Here is a 21,956-nt window from a genome sequence, read left to right as displayed (position 1 = left end):
GTGCCATAGGGTATACGGGTCGCGCTGGTACACAACTCTGTAGTCAGCAAGCAGCAAGTGTAGACGGTGTACATGATCTTCCATCTCTCTACTATCTATCTGGTCGCGCTGGTACATCCTGGTACATCACTCTGTAGTCCTGTGCTCGTTGTTCAGCAAGCAGCAAGTGTACATTATCTTCCATTTCTCTTCTATCTATCTCTAGCTTGTCTGTCGCTCTAAATTAGCAATGGTACGATGGTGCTGCGTTGTCGGATGCAATGGCAAGTCTTCAGATGGAGGTAAAATGTACTCTTTTCCAACCTGGAAGACGAAGTATGGAGATCAGATGTCGGAGATATCAAAGAAACGTCGTATGGCTTGGGTGTCAGCTGTAAGACGAGATACCATAACCTTCGACAAAAATCTCACACAGAAGGTTGTGTGTTCACGGCATTTTCAAACGGGTAAGTTACAATCAAAACACATTTGACTCTAATGTTACACAGATAACTATGCCCACCAGTGTTATGATGTTGTTTGCACATCAAGCTGGTTTATGAGAGACAACTCAGGTCCCGTTCACTTACTTAATGACATTGATTAATGAATGAATAACATAATAATAATTCACTAATAATAATATATAAGATGACTATATATATATATATATATATATATTTTTTTTTTTTTTTTTTTTTTTGGTAGACTTTACACAGACTGTGCATTCAGGACATGTGAGTAACTGCCAATGTTGTTGTTGATACGAGCTGTTGTTATAAGCTAACTAAGATGGCCACCGGAACTACGTCACTGGTAGCTAGACTCCTCCCTACGCCCGTTCCCTTATTGTGGGTTGTATATTGAGATGGCAGGTATGTCACTTAAAAAGGACAAATCAAACAAATGGGACACTATTAGAACACCAAAAAGAGCACTGCGGTCACGCTGTCCGCTCTTCAGAGAGAGTCGGTCGCACCAGCCGTGCTTCAAAAATGATTGCGCAGCTACGTGGCTTTTTAGGTTAGGCGAACTGATGGTGCGTTCAATGAAATCGTAAATCCCAGTTACTTCAATATATACATGTAAAAATGTAATAAAACAAACTAAAAACATTGTTTGTGTCTAATGCTCTCGTCTGTGATTATTACCGAAATGTTTTACTGCACAAATTATTAATAATAAAATATTGAAATATTACAGAATCCAGTACAGTTCAATGTAACTTTTTGGAAAATCATAAAAAAATCTAAAAACAGAGTTATCACCCTGCAACTAAATGTTATTGTGCCCATGTGTGTCCTTTACAATATGTGAATATTACCAATATATTTTACTGTACCGATTATTAATAATAAAATATTGAAATATTACAGAATCCCATCAAATTCAATGTCATTTTTGGAAAATCATAGAAAATTCTAAAAACAGAGTTATCAACCAGCAACTAAATATTATTGTGCCCAAGTGTCTCCTTTACAATATGTAATTATTACCAATATGTTTTACTGCACCGATTATTAATAATAAAATATTTAAATATTACAGAATCCCATCTATTTCAATGTAAATTTTAGGAAAATCATTCAGAAAAACATAGTTATCACACAACGACTAAATGTTAATGTGCCCCATGGTCTCATGCAAACCATGGATGATTATAAATATGTTTTACTGTAGCAATTATTACTAATAAAATATTGAAATATTACAGAATCCCATCCATTTCAATGTCATTTTTCAAAAAATCATTAAAAAAAATCAAGAAACATAGTTATCACCCAACAACTATATATTAATGTGCCCCATGGTCTCCTGTACACCTGTGATGATTATCAATATGTTTTACAGCAGCAATTATGAATAATACATTATTGAGATATTACAGAATCCCATCCATTTCAATGTAATTTTTCAAAAAATCATAGAAACTTCAAAGAACATAGTTATCACCCAACAACTATATATTAATGTGCCCCATGGTCTCCTGTACACCTCTGATGATTACCAATATGTTTTACAGTAGCAATTATTAATAATAAATATTGAAATATTACAGAATCCCCATCCATTTCAATGTCATTTTTCAAAAAAACATAAAAACTTCAAAGAACATAGTTATCACCCAACAACTATATATTAATGTGCCCCATGGTCTCTTGTACACCTGTGATGATTATCAATATGTTTTACAGTAGCAATTATTAATAATAAATTATTGAAATATTACAGAGTCCCATCCATTTCAATGTCATTTTTCAAAAAAACAAAAAAACTTCAAAGAACATAGTTATCACCCAACAACTATATATTAATGTGCCCCATGGTCTCGTGTACACCTGTGATGATTATCAATATGTTTTACAGTAGCAATTATTAATAATAAATTATTGAAATATTACAGAATCCCATCCATTTCAATGTCATTTTTCAAAAAATCATAAAAACTTCAAAGAACATAGTTATCACCCAACAACTATATATTAATGTGCCCCTAGGTCTCTTGTACACCTGTGATGATTATCAATATGTTTTACAGCAGCAATTATTAATAATACATTATTGAAATATTACAGAATCCCATCCATTTCAATGTAATCTTTAGAAAAATCGAAAAAACTCCAAAAAACATAGTTATCGCCCAACAACTATATATTAATGTTCCCCATGGTCTCTCGTACACCTGTGATGATTATCAATATGTTTTACAGCAGCAATTATTAATAACAAATTATTGAAATATTACAGAATCCCATCCGTTTCAATGTAATCTTTAGAAAAATCATAAGAAATCCAAAAAATATAGTTATCACCCAACAACTATATATTAATGTGCCCCTAGGTCTCTTGTACACCTGTGATGATTATCAATATGTTTTACAGCAGCAATTATTAATAATAAATTATTGAAATATTACAGAATCCCATCCGTTTCAATGTAATCTTTAGAAAAATCCTAAGAAATCCAAAAAACATAGTTATCACCCAACAACTATATATTAATGTTCCCCATGGTCTCTCGTACACCTGTGATGATTATCAATATGTTTTACAGCAGCAATTATTAATAACAAATTATTGAAATATTACAGAATCCCATCCGTTTCAATGTAATCTTTAGAAAAATCATAAGAAATCCAAAAAATATAGTTATCACCCAACAACTATATATTAATGTGCCCCTAGGTCTCTTGTACACCTGTGATGATTATCAATATGTTTTACAGCAGCAATTATTAATAATAAATTATTGAAATATTACAGAATCCCATCCGTTTCAATGTAATCTTTAGAAAAATCCTAAGAAATCCAAAAAACATAGTTATCACCCAACAACTATATATTAATGTGCCCCTAGGTCTCTTGTACACCTGTGATGATTATCAATATGTTTTACAGCAGCAATTATTAATAATAAATTATTGAAATATTACAGAATCCCATCCATTTCAATGTAATCTTTAGAAAAATCGAAAAAACTCCAAAAAACATAGTTATCGCCCAACAACTATATATTAATGTTCCCCATGGTCTCTCGTACACCTGTGATGATTATCAATATGTTTTACAGCAGCAATTATTAATAATAAATTATTGAAATATTACAGAATCCCATCCATTTCCATGTAATCTTTAGAAAAAAAAAAAAAAAAACATAGTTATCGCCCAACAACTATATATTAATGTGCCCCATGGTCTCTTGTACACCTCTGATGATTATCAATATGTTTTACAGTAGCAATTATTAATAATACATTATTGAAATATTACAGAATCCCATCCATTTCAATGTAATCTTTAGAAAAATCATAAAAAAATCCAAAAAACATAGTTATCGCCCAACAACTATATATTAATGTGCCCCATGGTCTCTTGTACACCTGTGATGATTATCAATATGTTTTACAGCAGCAATTAGTAATAATAAATTATTGAAATATTACAGAATCCATCCATTTCAATGTCATTTTTCAAAAAAATCATAAAAACTTCATAGAACATAGTTACAACCCAACAACGATATATGAATGTGCCCCATGGTCTCTTGTACACCTGTGATGATTATCAATATGTTTTACAGCAGCAATTATTAATAATTAATTATTGAAATATTACAGAATCCTATCCATTTCAATGTAATCTTTAGAAAAATCATAAAAAATCCAAAAAACATAGTTATCGCCCAACAACTATATATTAATGTGCCCCATGGTCTCTTGTACACCTGTGATGATTATCAATATGTTTTACAGTAGCAATTATTAATAATAAATTATTGAAATATTACAGAATCCCATCCATTTCAATGTCATTTTTCAAAAAAACATAAAAACTTCAAAGAACATAGTTATCACCCAACAACTATATATTAATGTGCCCCATGGTCTCGTGTACACCCGTGATGATTATCAATATGTTTTACAGTAGCAATTATTAATAGTAAATTATTGAAATATTACAGAATCCTATCCATTTCAATGTAATCTTTAGAAAAATCATAAAAAATCCAAAAAACATAGTTATCGCCCAACAACTATATATCAATGTGCCCCTAGGTCTCTTGTACACCTGTGATGATTATCAATATGTTTTACAGCAGCAATTATTAATAATAAATTATTGAAATATTACAGAATCCCATCCGTTTCAATGTAATTTTTCCAAAAATCATAGAAAATTCAAAAAACATAGTTATCACCCAACAACTATATATTAATGTGCCCCATGGTCTCTTGTACACCTGTGATGATTACCAATATGTTTTACAGTAGCAATTATTAATAATAAAATATTGAAATATTACAGAATCCCCATCCATTTCAATGTCATTTTTCAAAAAAACATAAAAACTTAAAAAAACATAGTTATCACCCAACAACTATATATTAATGTGCCCCATGGTCTCTTGTACACCTGTGATGATTACCAATATGTTTTACAGTAGCAATTATTAATAATAAAATATTGAAATATTACAGAATCCCATCCATTTCAATGTCATTTTTCAAAAAAACATAAAAACTTCAAAGAACATAGTTATCACCCAACAACTATATATTAATGTGCCCCATGGTCTCGTGTACACTTGTGATGATTATCAATATGTTTTACAGTAGCAATTATTAATAATAAATTATTGAAATATTACAGAATCCCATCCATTTCAATGTAATCTTTAGAAAAATAAAAATAAATCCAAAAAACATAGTTATCGCCCATCAACTATATATTAATGTTCCCCATGGTCTCTCGTACACCTGTGATGATTATCAATATGTTTTACAGCAGCAATTATTAATAATAAATTATTGAAATATTACAGAATCCCATCCATTTCAATGTAATCTTTAGAAAAATCATAGAAAATCCAAAAAACATAGTTATCGCCCAACAACTATATATTAATGTGCCCCATGGTCTCTTGTACACCTGTGATGATTATCAATATGTTTTACAGCAGCAATTATTAATAATAAATTATTGAAATATTACAGAATCCCCATCCATTTCAATGTAATCTTTAGAAAAATCATAAGGAATCCAAAAAACATAGTTATCGCCCAACAACTATATATTAATGTGCCCCATGGTCTCTTGTACACCTCTGATGATTATCAATATGTTTTACAGCAGCAATTATTAATAATAAATTATTGAAATATTACAGAATCCCATCCATTTCAATGTAATTTTTCAAAAAATCATAGAAAATTCAACAACTATATATTAATGTGCCCCATGGTCTCTTGTACACCTGTGATGATTACCAATATGTTTTACAGTAGCAATTATTAATAATAAAATATTTAAATATTACAGAATCCCCATCCATTTCAATATCATTTTTCAAAAAACCTTAAAAACTTCAAAAAACATAGTTATCACCCAACAGCTATATATGAATGTGCCCCATGGTCTCTTGTCACCTGTGATGATTATCAATATGTTTTACAGCTGCAATTATTAATAATAAATTATTGAAATATTACAGAATCCCATCCATTTCAATGTAATTTTTCAAAAAATCATAGAAAATTCAACAACTATATATTAATGTGCCCCATGGTCTCTTGTACACCTGTGATGATTACCAATATGTTTTACAGTAGCAATTATTAATAATAAAATATTGAAATATTACAGAATCCCCATCCATTTCAATATCATTTTTCAAAAAACCTTAAAAACTTCAAAAAACATAGTTATCACCCAACAGCTATATATTAATGTGCCCCATGGTCTCTTGTCACCTGTGATGATTATCAATATGTTTTACAGCTGCAATTATTAATAATAAATTATTGAAATATTACAGAATCCCATCCATTTCAATGTAATTTTTCAAAAAATCATAGAAAATTCAAAAAACATAGTTATCACCCAACAGCTATATATTAATGTGCCCCATGGTCTCTTGTACACCTGTGATGATTAGCAATATGTTTTACAGTAGCAATTATTAATAATGAAATATTGAAATATTACAGAATCCCACCCATTTCAATGTCATTTTTCAAAAAAACATAAAAACTTCAAAGAACATAGTTATCGCCCATCAACTATATATTAATGTTCCCCATGGTCTCTCGTACACCTGTGATGATTATCAATATGTTTTACAGCAGCAATTATTAATAATAAATTATTGAAATATTACAGAATCCCATCCATTTCAATGTAATCTTTAGAAAAATCGAAAAAAATCCAAAAAACATAGTTATCGCCCAACAACTATATATTAATGTGCCCCATGGTCTCTTGTACACCTGTGATGATTATCAATATGTTTTACAGTAGCAATTATTTATAATGAATTATTCAAATATTACAGAATCCCATCCATTCCAATGTAATTTTTCAAAAAAATCATAAAAACTTCAAAGAACATAGTTATAACCCAACAACTATATATTAATGTACCCCATGGTCTCTTGTACACCTGTGATGATTATCAATATGTTTTACAGTAGCAATTATTAATAATACATTATTGAAATATTACAGAATCCCATCCATTTCAATGTAATTTTTCCAAAAATCATAAAAAAATAAAAAAACATAGTTATCACTCAACAACTATATATTAATGTGCCCCATGGTCTCTTGTAAAGCTGTAATGATTATCAATATGTTTTACAGCAGCAATTATTAATAATAAATGATTGAAATATTACAGAATCCCCATCCATTTTAATGTAATCTTTAGAAAAATCATAAAAAAAATCCAAAAAACATAGTTATAACCCAACAACTATATATTAATGTACCCCATGGTCTCTTGTACACCTGTGATGATTACCAATATGTTTTACAGTAGCAATTATTAATAATAAATTATTGAAATATTACAGAATCCCATCCATTTCAATGTCATTTTTCAAAAAATAATAAAAACTTCAAAGAACATAGTTATCACCCAACAACTATATATTAATGTTCCCCATGGTCTCTTGTACACCTGTGATGATTATCAATATGTTTTACAGCAGCAATTATCAATAATAAATTATTGAAATATTACAGAATCCCATCCGTTTCAATGTAATCTTTAGAAAAATCATTACAAATCCAAAAAACATAGTTATCACCCAACAACTATATATTAATGTGCCCCTAGGTCTCTTGTACACCTGTGATGATTATCAATATGTTTTACAGCAGCAATTATTAATAATAAATTATTGAAATATTACAGAATCCCATCCGTTTCACTGTAATCTTTAGAAAAATCATAAGAAATCCAAAAAACATAGTTATCACCCAACAACTATATATTAATGTGCCCCTAGGTCTCTTGTACACCTGTGATGATTATCAATATGTTTTACAGCAGCAATTATTAATAATAAATTATTGAAATATTACAGAATCCCATCCGTTTCAATGTAATCTTTAGAAAAATCGAAAAAGATCCAAAAAACATAGTTATCGCCCAACAACTATATATTAATGTTCCCCATGGTCTCTCGTACACCTGTGATGATTATCAATATGTTTTACAGCAGCAATTATGAATAATAAATTATTGAAATATTACAGAATCCCATCCATTTCAATGTAATTTTTCAAAAAATCATAGAAAATTCAACAACTATATATTAATGTGCCCCATGGTCTCTTGTACACCTGTGATGATTATCAATATGTTTTACAGTAGCAATTATTAATAATAAATTATTGAAATTTTACAGAATCCCATCCATTTCAATGTAATTTTTCAAAAAAATCATAAAAACTTCAAAGAACATAGTTATAACCCAACAACTATATATTAATGTACCCCATGGTCTCTTGTACACCTGTGATGATTATCAATATGTTTTACAGTAGCAATTATTAATAATAAATTATTGAAATATTACAGAATCCCATCCATTTCAATGTAATTTTTCCAAAAATCATAAAAAAATAAAAAAAACATAGTTATCACTCAACAACTATATATTAATGTGCCCCATGGTCTCTTGTAAAGCTGTAATGATTATCAATATGTTTTACAGCAGCAATTATTAATAATAAATGATTGAAATATTACATAATCCCCATCCATTTCAATGTAATCTTTAGAAAAATCATAAAAAATCCAAAAAACATAGTTATCGCCCAACAACTATATATTAATGTGCCTCATGGTCTCTTGTACACCTGTGATGATTATCAATATGTTTTACAGCAGCAATTATTACTAATAAAATATTGAAATATTACAGAATCCATCCATATCAATGTCATTTTTCAAAAAAACATAAAAACTTCAAAGAACATAGTTATCACCCAACAACTATATATTAATGTGTCCCATGGTCTCGTGTACACTTGTGATGATTAGCAATATGTTTAACAGTAGCAATTATTAATAATAAATTATTGAAATATTACAGAATCCCATCCGTTTCAATGTAATCTTTAGAAAAATCATAAGAAATCCAAAAAACATAGTTCTCACCCAACAACTATATATTAATGTGCCCCTAGGTCTCTTGTACACCTGTGATGATTATCAATATGTTTTACAGCAGCAATTATTAATAATAAAATATTGAAATATTACAGAATCCCATCCATTTCAATGTAATTCTTTAAAAAATCATAAACATTTCAAAAAACATAGTTATCACCCAACAACTATATATTAATGTGACCCATGGTCTCCTGAACACCTGTGATGATTATCAATATGTTTTACAGCAGCAATTATTAATAATAAATTATTGAAACATTACAGAATCCCATCCATTTCAATATCATTTTTCAAAAATTATAGCGTAGCTTTAAGCAACTGCTTACTCTGGGATATCATCGCCCCCTGGCGATCGCACAGAGCAACAACAGGACTCACGGAACTCCAATGTCCATTGGATAAGGGCCGTATGACGCAAACCGGAAACCGGTAGTGGTATAAATACCACTGCGTCACATGAGCTCTTCTTCCACTCTGCCAACACGAAGCACACGGAGCCAACGAAGGCTAGCAGCCTAGCCTTTTGTTCGTCTCGTGTCTCGACGGAAGAGGGAAAAGATGGAGGCACCTCGTCACTGCGCGTTCCGAGGATGCGGTTTCCTGGTCGCTGCGGACGACGACCACTGCCTCTGCATCTCCTGCCTTGGCCCGAGCCATGGCTGGCTCGCTTGCGAGCGGGGTCAGGACAAAGGCGGCTGCGGGCCATGCGGGATGTTCTCCGAGGCCCAGCTAGACCGGCGCCTGCAAAGGGTTATGGACCTAGTGGCCTCGACAAGCGGCGGTGCTAGCCCCGAAGCTCCCCCAGCAAAGGCATCGAGGAAGCTCGCACTAGCCCGGGGGCCTTGGGCTCTCCGCTCCACTCGGCCCCACGCGCCAGTGGAGCCATCAGCAAGGTCCGGGATGAGCAGGACTCGAGGGCCGCTCCCTCATCCCCCGACCGAGAGGTCGCTGCCGAGGCTGTCGGGCCTCCCATCCTTCTCCATCGCCGCATGGGGAGACACTGCCACGGAATGCAGCGACTCGGACGGCGAGGACGAGGAATTCATCATGGTGGTGGACGAGGAGGAGGATGTAGGCCCAACATGGCTCTCACAGCCAACTTAGAGAGACTACAGTGGCTCGAGCTCGCCTCTGGTTGCAAGGCCATCTTGACCTCGGGTCTGAAAAGCCTCTCGCTCAAACCGGACAACCTCTCCGACACCGCTGCCGACTGGATCATCAAGACCAAGGCGGCGGAGAAGCAGCTCGAGGAGACAACCACAGGCCTCCTCTCAACCCCCGTAACCCCCGCTGTGGCCAGGCCTCAACAGCAAGGGGCTGCGGGCGGCAGACGCACCTCTGGACGTCAGCATCCAGGGCGTCCTCCACCAGAGCTAGTTCCTGGGAGCGACCCGATAGCTCTCTTGGTTTCCAGGACGTAAAGCGTAAGGACGACAAGAAAGCTGGGTAAGTACTACACCGGGGCAAGGTTCCGAGACTACGTCTGGAGAGCCGACAGCGTCTCGTATCCCCATGGGAACGGGCGCGCGCTCTGTGACGAGACCGACATTAGCCCAGCTAGCGCTACCGAGCAATGCTACAGGGCGGATGTCTACGGTGTGTGGGATTCACCGTCTACGTCACAGGCTTTCCCCACCGTCGATCGGTCAGAGCCCGACGTGGCAGGTGACGTCAGCAGCCCCCACCATCCCCACGAACCCTCTCGCTCGATGCTTTTCCGAATGGAAAGCATGCAAACCGAATCCTTGGGTGCTGCGCACCATGTTAACAGGATACAGGTTGCAATTTTCGAGCAAACCTCCACTATCGGGCAAGATAGTGTTCTCCCACGCGTCGGGCCAAGCGGCCATAACGCTGAGGGAAGAGGTTTCAGCTCTCCTGAGCAAGGGTGCAATCAGTGATTTATCTCCGGATCAGAACCGACTGGGTTATTATTCGGAGTTTTTCCTGGTGAAAAGAAGAGGGGGGGGGGGGGGGGGCGTAAGACCTATTCTGAACCTGAAGGGTTTGAACAGAATTCTGAAGGTTTTTATATTAAACTTCGTATGCTCACAACAGCGACGCTGTTGAAGACGATACGAAAAAGCAATTGGTGTACGGGTATAGATATCAAGGATACCTATCTTTACGTCCCAATCTCACCGCCGCACCGCAAAGTCCCTGCGCTTCGGTTACGAAGGCGAGACGTGCGAGCATGCGGTACTCCCGTCCGGCATGTCACTAAGCCACAGGGTTTTTTTCGTGACTGTGCACGGAGGCGGCGATAGCCCCGCTGCGGCAGCAGGGTCTGCGTCTGGCGACATATGTAGACAACTGGCTGCTGGCAGCGGACTCCAGGGTGGAGGTGGCACGGCACACGGAGGTGGCCATTACGCACCTGCAGTCCCTGGGCTTCACAATCAACGCTCAGGAGTGCGCTCTGATTCTTCCCAGCTAGCCACCTTCGTGGGAATTTTGGATTCCACCACGATGGTTGCGCGCCTGTCTCAGGACAGGACGGCGAGCTCTTTGACATGTGTGCGCTCCCTGCGCCTGGGGCGCCGGGTCATGTGCAGGACATGCATGCAAGCCGCGGGTCTCATGGCTTCGGCCATACGCCTGACCCGGTTGGGCAGATTCCACGAGAGACCTTTCCAGCAATGGATGCGGTCTCTGAGGATACCGCAGACCATGGGCTCACGGAAAGTGGTAGTGACATCACAGTTTGTGTCGTCACTCGAACCATGAACACACACGGCCTTCCTATCCAGAGGGGTCAGGATACGGGTAGGCACAGTAGTGTCCTGGAAGGTGATTACCATGGACGCCAGCTTATCAGGTGAGGATACCTGGAGTTGCTGGGAGTCTTCCTCGCTCTCGAGGGTTTCAAGAGCCACATCGTGGGGTGCCATGTCCTGGTCAGAACGGAGAATGTCACAACGATGTGTTCTGCCTACAAACAAGGAGGCTTGGGGTCTCTTGTTTTGGTCAGATTAGCGCGCGTGCTGACGCCTTGGAGCGTACAACATTCGGCTTCACTACGCGCCACTCATGTACCGGGCCTCCTGAGACAGCGGTGCAGACCGGTTGTCCAAAACCAGGGCTCCGGTACGGGGACTGGCCACTATGCCCGAGGACGTTGGGCCTGATCTGGGCCCGGTTCGGCCGGGCCCAAGTCGGCCTGATGGCTCCAAGAAGAACGCGGAGTGCTCGCGGTTCTTCTCGATCGATCACCTTGGGAGTAGACGCCTTGGCACACGGGTTGGCCGGGCATGCTACTCTGCAAAATGTGTCTCCACCCCTAGACCTGATTCGTCCAACACTGGAAAGGATCAGGATCCAGGGCGGAGTGGTCCTGCTGGTGGTACCAGCGTGGGGCTCTTGGAGGTCGGAGATCACTCCCCTCCTCTGTGATGAGCCATGGCCTCTCCCCCGGTTCAGGAACCTCCTGAGACAGGGTGGGGACGAGGTGTTCCACGAGGACCCCCAGGGACTAGACCTGTGGGTTTACCCCGTGAAGAGTCGAGTCTGGGCCCGCAAGGGCTGCCCCCCTGACGTGGTGGCCACCTTTCAGGGGGCGAGAGCAGAATCCACCGGAGGTCGGTACAATATCTGGTGGATTATGTTCGAAACATGGTGCCTGGAGTAGTCACCTCCGGTGATTGCTTTTCAGGCACCCGGGAGAAGCATTCTGATCTACCTGCTGGGCAGGCTGGACCACGATTTGGCATTCTCCACCTTGAAGCCTCAAAACGGTGCTCCTGGTGGCCCTTTTTACGGCATGACGCGTCTGTGACATGCAGGCGCTCTCGGTGAGTGGGGCTGCATGTTGTTTTCGGACGACGGCAGGAGGGTTTTGTTGAAACCCAACTTGGCCTTTGTGTCCCACACCGGCGCAGTTGCGGGGACTGGGGGCTTTTCATCCTCCGCCGTTCTTTTCGGCAAACGATGAACGGTTACTTTGTCTCTGTCCAGTGAGGGCTCTGAAGCTCTACTGTTAGAGGACAGCTATGGGCCGTAGGTCGTCTCAGCCTTTCGTCGCCTTTGGCCGAGGTCAGAGGTAGGCGATGGCTAAACCGACCCTGTCCAGATGGATTGTGGAGGCGATTCGGTTGGCGTACGAGAGTAGTGGGGTCCCTATTCCACTGGGACTGAGGGCCCTCTCTGCTCGGAGCGTAGCTGCATCTTGGGCCCTTTACAAAGGGGTGTCGATGCAGGTGATCTGCTCCGCGGCTGACTGGTCATCTCCCTCAACCTTTGCATCTTCTTACAGCCTTGACGTGGCGGCATCTACGATGGCACGTGGCACGTACAGTCTTGGGTGTGGGAGCTGACTCCGGGTAGAAGAGTCTGGACATGCCTTGGGGCATGTCTTTTTTCCTTGTGTGAGTGCAGCAGCCGGGTTCCGACGGGGTCTGCGATGCGTGTTCTCTCTCCCCGTCACGGTTTAATTGGTCGTTTCTCAACCTTTTTGCACCTTACTGGTGGGGGAGTGTAAACTTGCCTTGGGGCATGTTACTTCTCCCTGTAAGTTTGCAGTGGCCAGTTTCATGGTATGGAATGCGAGGGGTGCCCGGGGGCATGCTTCTCTTCCTACCTGGCTGGCCTTCCTTGCCCTCCTGGGACCGGCTAGGCATGGTCCAGGGAGGAGGAGGCCTTGGTTTCTCTGTCACTGGTTGGATAATCTAGGTTTTATCCAGTATTGGTGACGGACAGGATTTATTTCCGTCAAGGTTTTGCCTTTTCAGTCCTGCGCGTCCCGACCCGAGGGGTCTGGGGTGCCTGTAGGTCAGGGTCCTGCCGGGGGCAAGTCCTGAGGCCTTGGGCAAGCGTGTGGGTAAGGGTTGTCACAACTGGGGGCTCCCCTGGGGGACGTGTATGTGTACCATAGTAAGCAGTTGCTTAAAGCTACGCTATAATAACTATGTTTTTTGAATCTTTTATGATTTTTTAGAAAAATTACATTGAAATGGATGGGATTCTGTAATATTTCAATAATTTATTATTAATAATTGCTGCTGTAAAACATATTGATAATCATCACAGGTGTACAAGAGACCTAGGGGCACATTAATATATAGTTGTTGGGTGATAACTATGTTTTTTGGATTTCTTATGATTTTTCTAAAGATTACATTGAAACGGATTGGATTCTGTAATATTTCAATAATTTATTATTAATAATTGCTGCTGTAAAACATATTGATAATCATCACAGGTGTACAAGAGACCTAGGGGCACGTTAATATATAGTTGTTGGGTGATAACTATGTTTTTTGGATTTCTTATGATTTTTCTAAAGATTACATTGAAACGGATGGGATTCTGTAATATTTCAATAATTTATTATTAATAATTGCTGCTGTAAAACATATTGATAATCATCACAGGTGTACGAGAGACCATGGGGAACATTAATATATAGTTGTTGGGCGATAACTATGTTTTTTGGATTTTTTTCAATTTTTCTAAAGATTACATTGAAATGGATGGGATTCTGTAATATTTCAATAATTCTTTATTAATAATTGCTGCTGTAAAACATATTGATAATCATCACAGGAGTACAAGAGACCTAGGGGCACATTAATATATAGTTGTTGGGTGATAACTATGTTTTTTGGATTTCTTATGATTTTTCTAAAGATTACATTGAAACGGATGGGATTCTGTAATATTTCAATAATTTATTATTAATAATTGCTGCTGTAAAACATATTGATAATCATCACAGGTGTACAAGAAACCTAGGGGCACATTAATATATAGTTGTTGGGTGATAACTATGTTTTTTGGATTTCTTATGATTTTCTAAAGATTACATTGAAATGGATGGGATTCTGTAATATTTCAATAATTTATTATTAATAATTGCTGCTGTAAAACATATTGATAATCATCACAGGTGTACGAGAGACCATGGGGAACATTAATATATAGTTGTTGGGCGATAACTATGTTTTTTGGATTTTTTTCAATTTTTCTAAAGATTACATTGAAATGGATGGGATTCTGTAATATTTCAATAATTCATTATTAATAATTGCTGCTGTAGAACATATTGATAATCATCACAGGAGTGCAAGAGACCTAGGGGCACATTAATATATAGTTGTTGGGTGATAACTATGTTTTTTGGATTTCTTATGATTTTTCTAAAGATTACATTGAAACGGATGGGATTCTGTAATATTTCAATAATTTATTATTAATAATTGCTGCTGTAAAACATATTGATAATCATCACAGGTGTACGAGAGACCATGGGGAACATTAATATATAGTTGTTGGGCGATAACTATGTTTTTTGGATTTTTTTCAATTTTTCTAAAGATTACATTGAAATGGATGGGATTCTGTAATATTTCAATAATTCTTTATTAATAATTGCTGCTGTAAAACATATTGATAATCATCACAGGAGTACAAGAGACCTAGGGGCACATTAATATATAGTTGTTGGGTGATAACTATGTTTTTTGGATTTCTTATGATTTTTCTAAAGATTACATTGAAACGGATGGGATTCTGTAATATTTCAATAATTTATTATTAATAATTGCTGCTGTAAAACATATTGATAATCATCACAGGTGTACGAGAGACCATGTGGAACATTAATATATAGTTGTTGGGCGATAACTATGTTTTTTGGATTTTTTTCAATTTTTCTAAAGATTACATTGAAATGGATGGGATTCTGTAATATTTCAATAATTCATTATTAATAATTGCTGCTGTAGAACATATTGATAATCATCACAGGAGTGCAAGAGACCTAGGGGCACATTAATATATAGTTGTTGGGTGATAACTATGTTTTTTGGATTTCTTATGATTTTTCTAAAGATTACATTGAAACGGATGGGATTCTGTAATATTTCAATAATTTATTATTAATAATTGCTGCTGTCAAACATATTGATAATCATCACAGGTGTACGAGAGACCATGGGGAACATTAATATATAGTTGTTGGGCGATAACTATGTTTTTTGGATTTTTTTCGATTTTTCTAAAGATTACATTGAAATGGATGGGATTCTGTAATATTTCAATAATTTATTATTAATAATTGCTGCTGTAAAACATATTGATAATCATCACAGGTGTACGAGAGACCATGGGGAACATTAATATATAGTTGTTGGGCGATAACTATGTTTTTTGGATTTTTTTCGATTTTTCTAAAGATTACATTGAAATGGATGGGATTCTGTAATATTTCAATAATTTATTATTAATAATTGCTGCTGTAAAACATATTGATAATCATCACAGGTGTACGAGAGACCATGGGGAACATTAATATATAGCTGTTGGGCGATAACTATATTTTTGGGATTTTTTTCGATTTTTCTAAAGATTACATTGAAATGGATGGGATTCTGTAATATTTCAATAATTTATTATTAATAATTGCTACTGTAAAACATATTGATAATCATCACAGGTGTAAAAGAGACCATGGGTCACATTAATATATAGTTGTTGGGTGATAACCATGTTCTTTGAAGTTTTTATGGTTTTTTGAAAAATGACATTGAAATGGATGGGGATTCTGTAATATTTCAATATTTTATTATTAATAATTGCTACTGTAAAACATATTGGTAATCATCAGAGGTGTACAGGAGACCATGGGGCACATTAATATATAGTTGTTGGGTGATAACTATGTTTTTTGGATTTTTTAATTTTTTTCTTAAGATTACATTGAAATGGATGGGATTCTGTAATATTTCAATAATTCATTATTAATAATTGCTGCTGTAAAACACATTGATAATCATCACAGGTGTACAAGAGACCTAGGGGCACATTAAAATATAGTTGTTGGGTGATAACTATGTTTTTTGGATTTCTTATGATTTTTCTAAAGATTACATTGAAACGGATGGGATTCTGTAATATTTCAATAATTTATTATTAATAATTGCTGCTGTAAAACATATTGATAATCATCACAGGTGTACAAGAGACCTAGGGGCACATTAATATATAGTTGTTGGGTGATAACTATGTTTTTTGGATTTCTTATGATTTTTCTAAAGGTTACATTGAAACGGATGGGATTCTGTAATATTTCAATAATTTATTATTAATAATTGCTGCTGTAAAACATATTGATAATCATCACAGGTGTACAAGAGACCTAGGGGCACATTAATATATAGTTGTTGGGTGATAACTATGTTTTTTGGATTTCTTATGATTTTTCTAAAGATTACATTGAAACGGATGGGATTCTGTAATATTTCAATAATTTATTATTAATAATTGCTGCTGTAAAACATATTGATAATCATCACAGGTGTACAAGAGACCTAGGGGCACATTAATATATAGTTGTTGGGTGATAACTATGTTTTTTGGATTTCTTATGATTTTTCTAAAGGTTACATTGAAACGGATGGGATTCTGTAATATTTCAATAATTTATTATTAATAATTGCTGCTGTAAAACATATTGATAATCATCACAGGTGTACAAGAGACCTAGGGGCACATTAATATATAGTTGTTGGGTGATAACTATGTTTTTTGGATTTCTTATGATTTTTCTAAAGATTACATTGAAACGGATGGGATTCTGTAATATTTCAATAATTTATTATTAATAATTGCTGCTGTAAAACATATTGATAATCATCACAGGTGTACAAGAGACCTAGGGGCACATTAATATATAGTTGTTGGGTGATAACTATGTTTTTTGGATTTCTTATGATTTTTCTAAAGATTACATTGAAACGGATTGGATTCTGTAATATTTCAATAATTTATTATTAATAATTGCTGCTGTAAAATATATTGATAATCATCACAGGTGTACGAGACACCATGGGGAACATTAATATATAGTTGTTGGGCGATAACTATGTTTTTTGGATTTCTTATGATTTTTCTAAAGATTACATTGAAACGGATGGGATTCTGTAATATTTCAATAATTTATTATTAATAATTGCTGCTGTAAAACATATTGATAATCATCACAGGTGTACAAGAGACCTAGGGGCACATTAATATATAGTTGTTGGGTGATAACTATGTTTTTTGGATTTCTTATGATTTTTCTAAAGATTACATTGAAACGGATGGGATTCTGTAATATTTCAATAATTTATTATTAATAATTGCTGGTGTAAAATATATTGATAATCATCACAGGTGTACGAGAGACCATGGAGAACATTAATATATAGTTGTTGGGCGATAACTATGTTTTTTGGATTTTTTAAAAATTTTCTAAAGATTACATTGAAATGGATGGGATTCTGTAATATTTCAATAATTAATTATTAATAATTGCTGCTGTAAAACATATTGATAATCATCACAGGAGTACAAGAGACCATGGGGAACATTAACATATAGTTGTTGGGCGATAACTATGTTTTTTGGATTTCTTATGATTTTTCTAAAGATTACATTGAAACGGATGGGATTCTGTAATATTTCAATAATTTATTATTAATAATTGCTGCTGTAAAACATATTGATAATCATCACAGGTGTACAAGAGACCTAGGGGCACATTAATATATAGTTGTTGGGTGATAACTATGTTTTTTGGATTTCTTATGATTTTTCTAAAGATTACATTGAAATGGATGGGATTCTGTAATATTTCAATAATTTATTATTAATAATTGCTGGTGTAAAACATATTGATAATCATCACAGGTGTACGAGAGACCATGGGGAACATTAATATATATTGTTGGGCGATAACTATGTTTTTTGGATTTCTTATGATTTTTCTAAAGATTACATTGAAACGGATGGGATTCTGTAATATTTCAATAATTTATTATTAATAATTGCTGCTGTAAAACATATTGATAATCATCACAGGTGTACAAGAGACCTAGGGGCACGTTAATATATAGTTGTTGGGTGATAACTATGTTTTTTGGATTTCTTATGATTTTTCTAAAGATTACATTGAAACGGATGGGATTCTGTAATATTTCAATAATTTATTATTAATAATTGCTGCTGTAAAACATATTGATAATCATCACAGGTGTACGAGAGACCATGGGGAACATTAATATATAGTTGTTGGGCGATAACTATGTTTTTTGGATTTTTTTCAATTTTTCTAAAGATTACATTGAAATGGATGGGATTCTGTAATATTTCAATAATTCTTTATTAATAATTGCTGCTGTAAAACATATTGATAATCATCACAGGAGTACAAGAGACCTAGGGGCACATTAATATATAGTTGTTGGGTGATAACTATGTTTTTTGGATTTCTTATGATTTTTCTAAAGATTACATTGAAACGGATGGGATTCTGTAATATTTCAATAATTTATTATTAATAATTGCTGCTGTAAAACATATTGATAATCATCACAGGTGTACAAGAAACCTAGGGGCACATTAATATATAGTTGTTGGGTGATAACTATGTTTTTTGGATTTCTTATGATTTTCTAAAGATTACATTGAAATGGATGGGATTCTGTAATATTTCAATAATTTATTATTAATAATTGCTGCTGTAAAACATATTGATAATCATCACAGGTGTACGAGAGACCATGGGGAACATTAATATATAGTTGTTGGGCGATAACTATGTTTTTTGGATTTTTTTCAATTTTTCTAAAGATTACATTGAAATGGATGGGATTCTGTAATATTTCAATAATTCATTATTAATAATTGCTGCTGTAGAACATATTGATAATCATCACAGGAGTGCAAGAGACCTAGGGGCACATTAATATATAGTTGTTGGGTGATAACTATGTTTTTTGGATTTCTTATGATTTTTCTAAAGATTACATTGAAACGGATGGGATTCTGTAATATTTCAATAATTTATTATTAATAATTGCTGCTGTCAAACATATTGATAATCATCACAGGTGTACGAGAGACCATGGGGAACATTAATATATAGTTGTTGGGCGATAACTATGTTTTTTGGATTTCTTTCGATTTTTCTAAAGATTACATTGAAATGGATGGGATTCTGTAATATTTCAATAATTTATTATTAATAATTGCTGCTGTAAAACATATTGATAATCATCACAGGTGTACGAGAGACCATGGGGAACATTAATATATAGTTGTTGGGCGATAACTATGTTTTTTGGATTTTTTTCGATTTTTCTAAAGATTACATTGAAATGGATGGGATTCTGTAATATTTCAATAATTTATTATTAATAATTGCTGCTGTAAAACATATTGATAATCATCACAGGTGTACGAGAGACCATGGGGAACATTAATATATAGCTGTTGGGCGATAACTATATTTTTGGGATTTTTTTCGATTTTTCTAAAGATTACATTGAAATGGATGGGATTCTGTAATATTTCAATAATTTATTATTAATAATTGCTACTGTAAAACATATTGATAATCATCACAGGTGTAAAAGAGACCATGGGTCACATTAATATATAGTTGTTGGGTGATAACCATGTTCTTTGAAGTTTTTATGGTTTTTTGAAAAATGACATTGAAATGGATGGGGATTCTGTAATATTTCAATATTTTATTATTAATAATTGCTACTGTAAAACATATTGGTAATCATCAGAGGTGTACAGGAGACCATGGGGCACATTAATATATAGTTGTTGGGTGATAACTATGTTCTTTGAAGTTTTTATGATTTTTTGAAAAATGACATTGAAATGGATGGGATTCTGTAATATCTCAATAATTTATTATTCATAATTGCTGCTGTAAAACATATTGATAATCATCACAGGTGTACAGGAGACCATGGGGAACATTAATATATATTGTTGGGCGATAACTATGTTTTTTGGATTTCTTATGATTTTTCTAAAGATTACATTGAAACGGATGGGATTCTGTAATATTTCAATAATTTATTATTAATAATTGCTGCTGTAAAACATATTGATAATCATCACAGGTGTACAAGAGACCTAGGGGCACATTAATATATAGTTGTTGGGTGATAACTATGTTTTTTGGATTTCTTATGATTTTTCTAAAGATTACATTGAAATGGATGGGATTCTGTAATATTTCAATAATTTATTATTAATAATTGCTGGTGTAAAACATATTGATAATCATCACAGGTGTACGAGAGACCATGGGGAACATTAATATATATTGTTGGGCGATAACTATGTTTTTTGGATTTCTTATGATTTTTCTAAAGATTACATTGAAACGGATGGGATTCTGTAATATTTCAATAATTTATTATTAATAATTGCTGCTGTAAAACATATTGATAATCATCACAGGTGTACAAGAGACCTAGGGGCACGTTAATATATAGTTGTTGGGTGATAACTATGTTTTTTGGATTTCTTATGATTTTTCTAAAGATTACATTGAAACGGATGGGATTCTGTAATATTTCAATAATTTATTATTAATAATTGCTGCTGTAAAACATATTGATAATCATCACAGGTGTACGAGAGACCATGGGGAACATTAATATATAGTTGTTGGGCGATAACTATGTTTTTTGGATTTTTTTCAATTTTTCTAAAGATTACATTGAAATGGATGGGATTCTGTAATATTTCAATAATTCTTTATTAATAATTGCTGCTGTAAAACATATTGATAATCATCACAGGAGTACAAGAGACCTAGGGGCACATTAATATATAGTTGTTGGGTGATAACTATGTTTTTTGGATTTCTTATGATTTTTCTAAAGATTACATTGAAACGGATGGGATTCTGTAATATTTCAATAATTTATTATTAATAATTGCTGCTGTAAAACATATTGATAATCATCACAGGTGTACAAGAGACCTAGGGGCACATTAATATATAGTTGTTGGGTGATAACTATGTTTTTTGGATTTCTTATGATTTTCTAAAGATTACATTGAAATGGATGGGATTCTGTAATATTTCAATAATTTATTATTAATAATTGCTGCTGTAAAACATATTGATAATCATCACAGGTGTACGAGAGACCATGGGGAACATTAATATATAGTTGTTGGGCGATAACTATGTTTTTTGGATTTTTTTCAATTTTTCTAA

At 35.1% G+C, this 21,956-nt stretch overlaps 1 protein-coding gene across 1 annotated transcript in view; it reads left to right on the top strand.

Moving 5' to 3' along the window:
- The first annotated feature begins 58 nt into the window (after positions 1-58).
- Positions 59-21,956, top strand: part of LOC311057838 (uncharacterized protein) — a 38,815-nt gene continuing 16,917 nt past the window's right edge. The window contains exon 1 of the mRNA XM_084074945.1: positions 59-446. Coding sequence (XP_083931071.1) covers positions 230-446 — 217 coding nt within the window. The 5' untranslated portion in view covers positions 59-229. The remainder of the gene's footprint in view (positions 447-21,956) is intronic.

This window comes from Gymnoscopelus microlampas (assembly GCF_963454915.1).
Source record: "Gymnoscopelus microlampas genome assembly, chromosome: 12".
NCBI lineage: Eukaryota > Metazoa > Chordata > Actinopteri > Myctophiformes > Myctophidae > Gymnoscopelus > Gymnoscopelus microlampas.
This window is presented reverse-complemented; position numbering and strand designations above follow the sequence as displayed.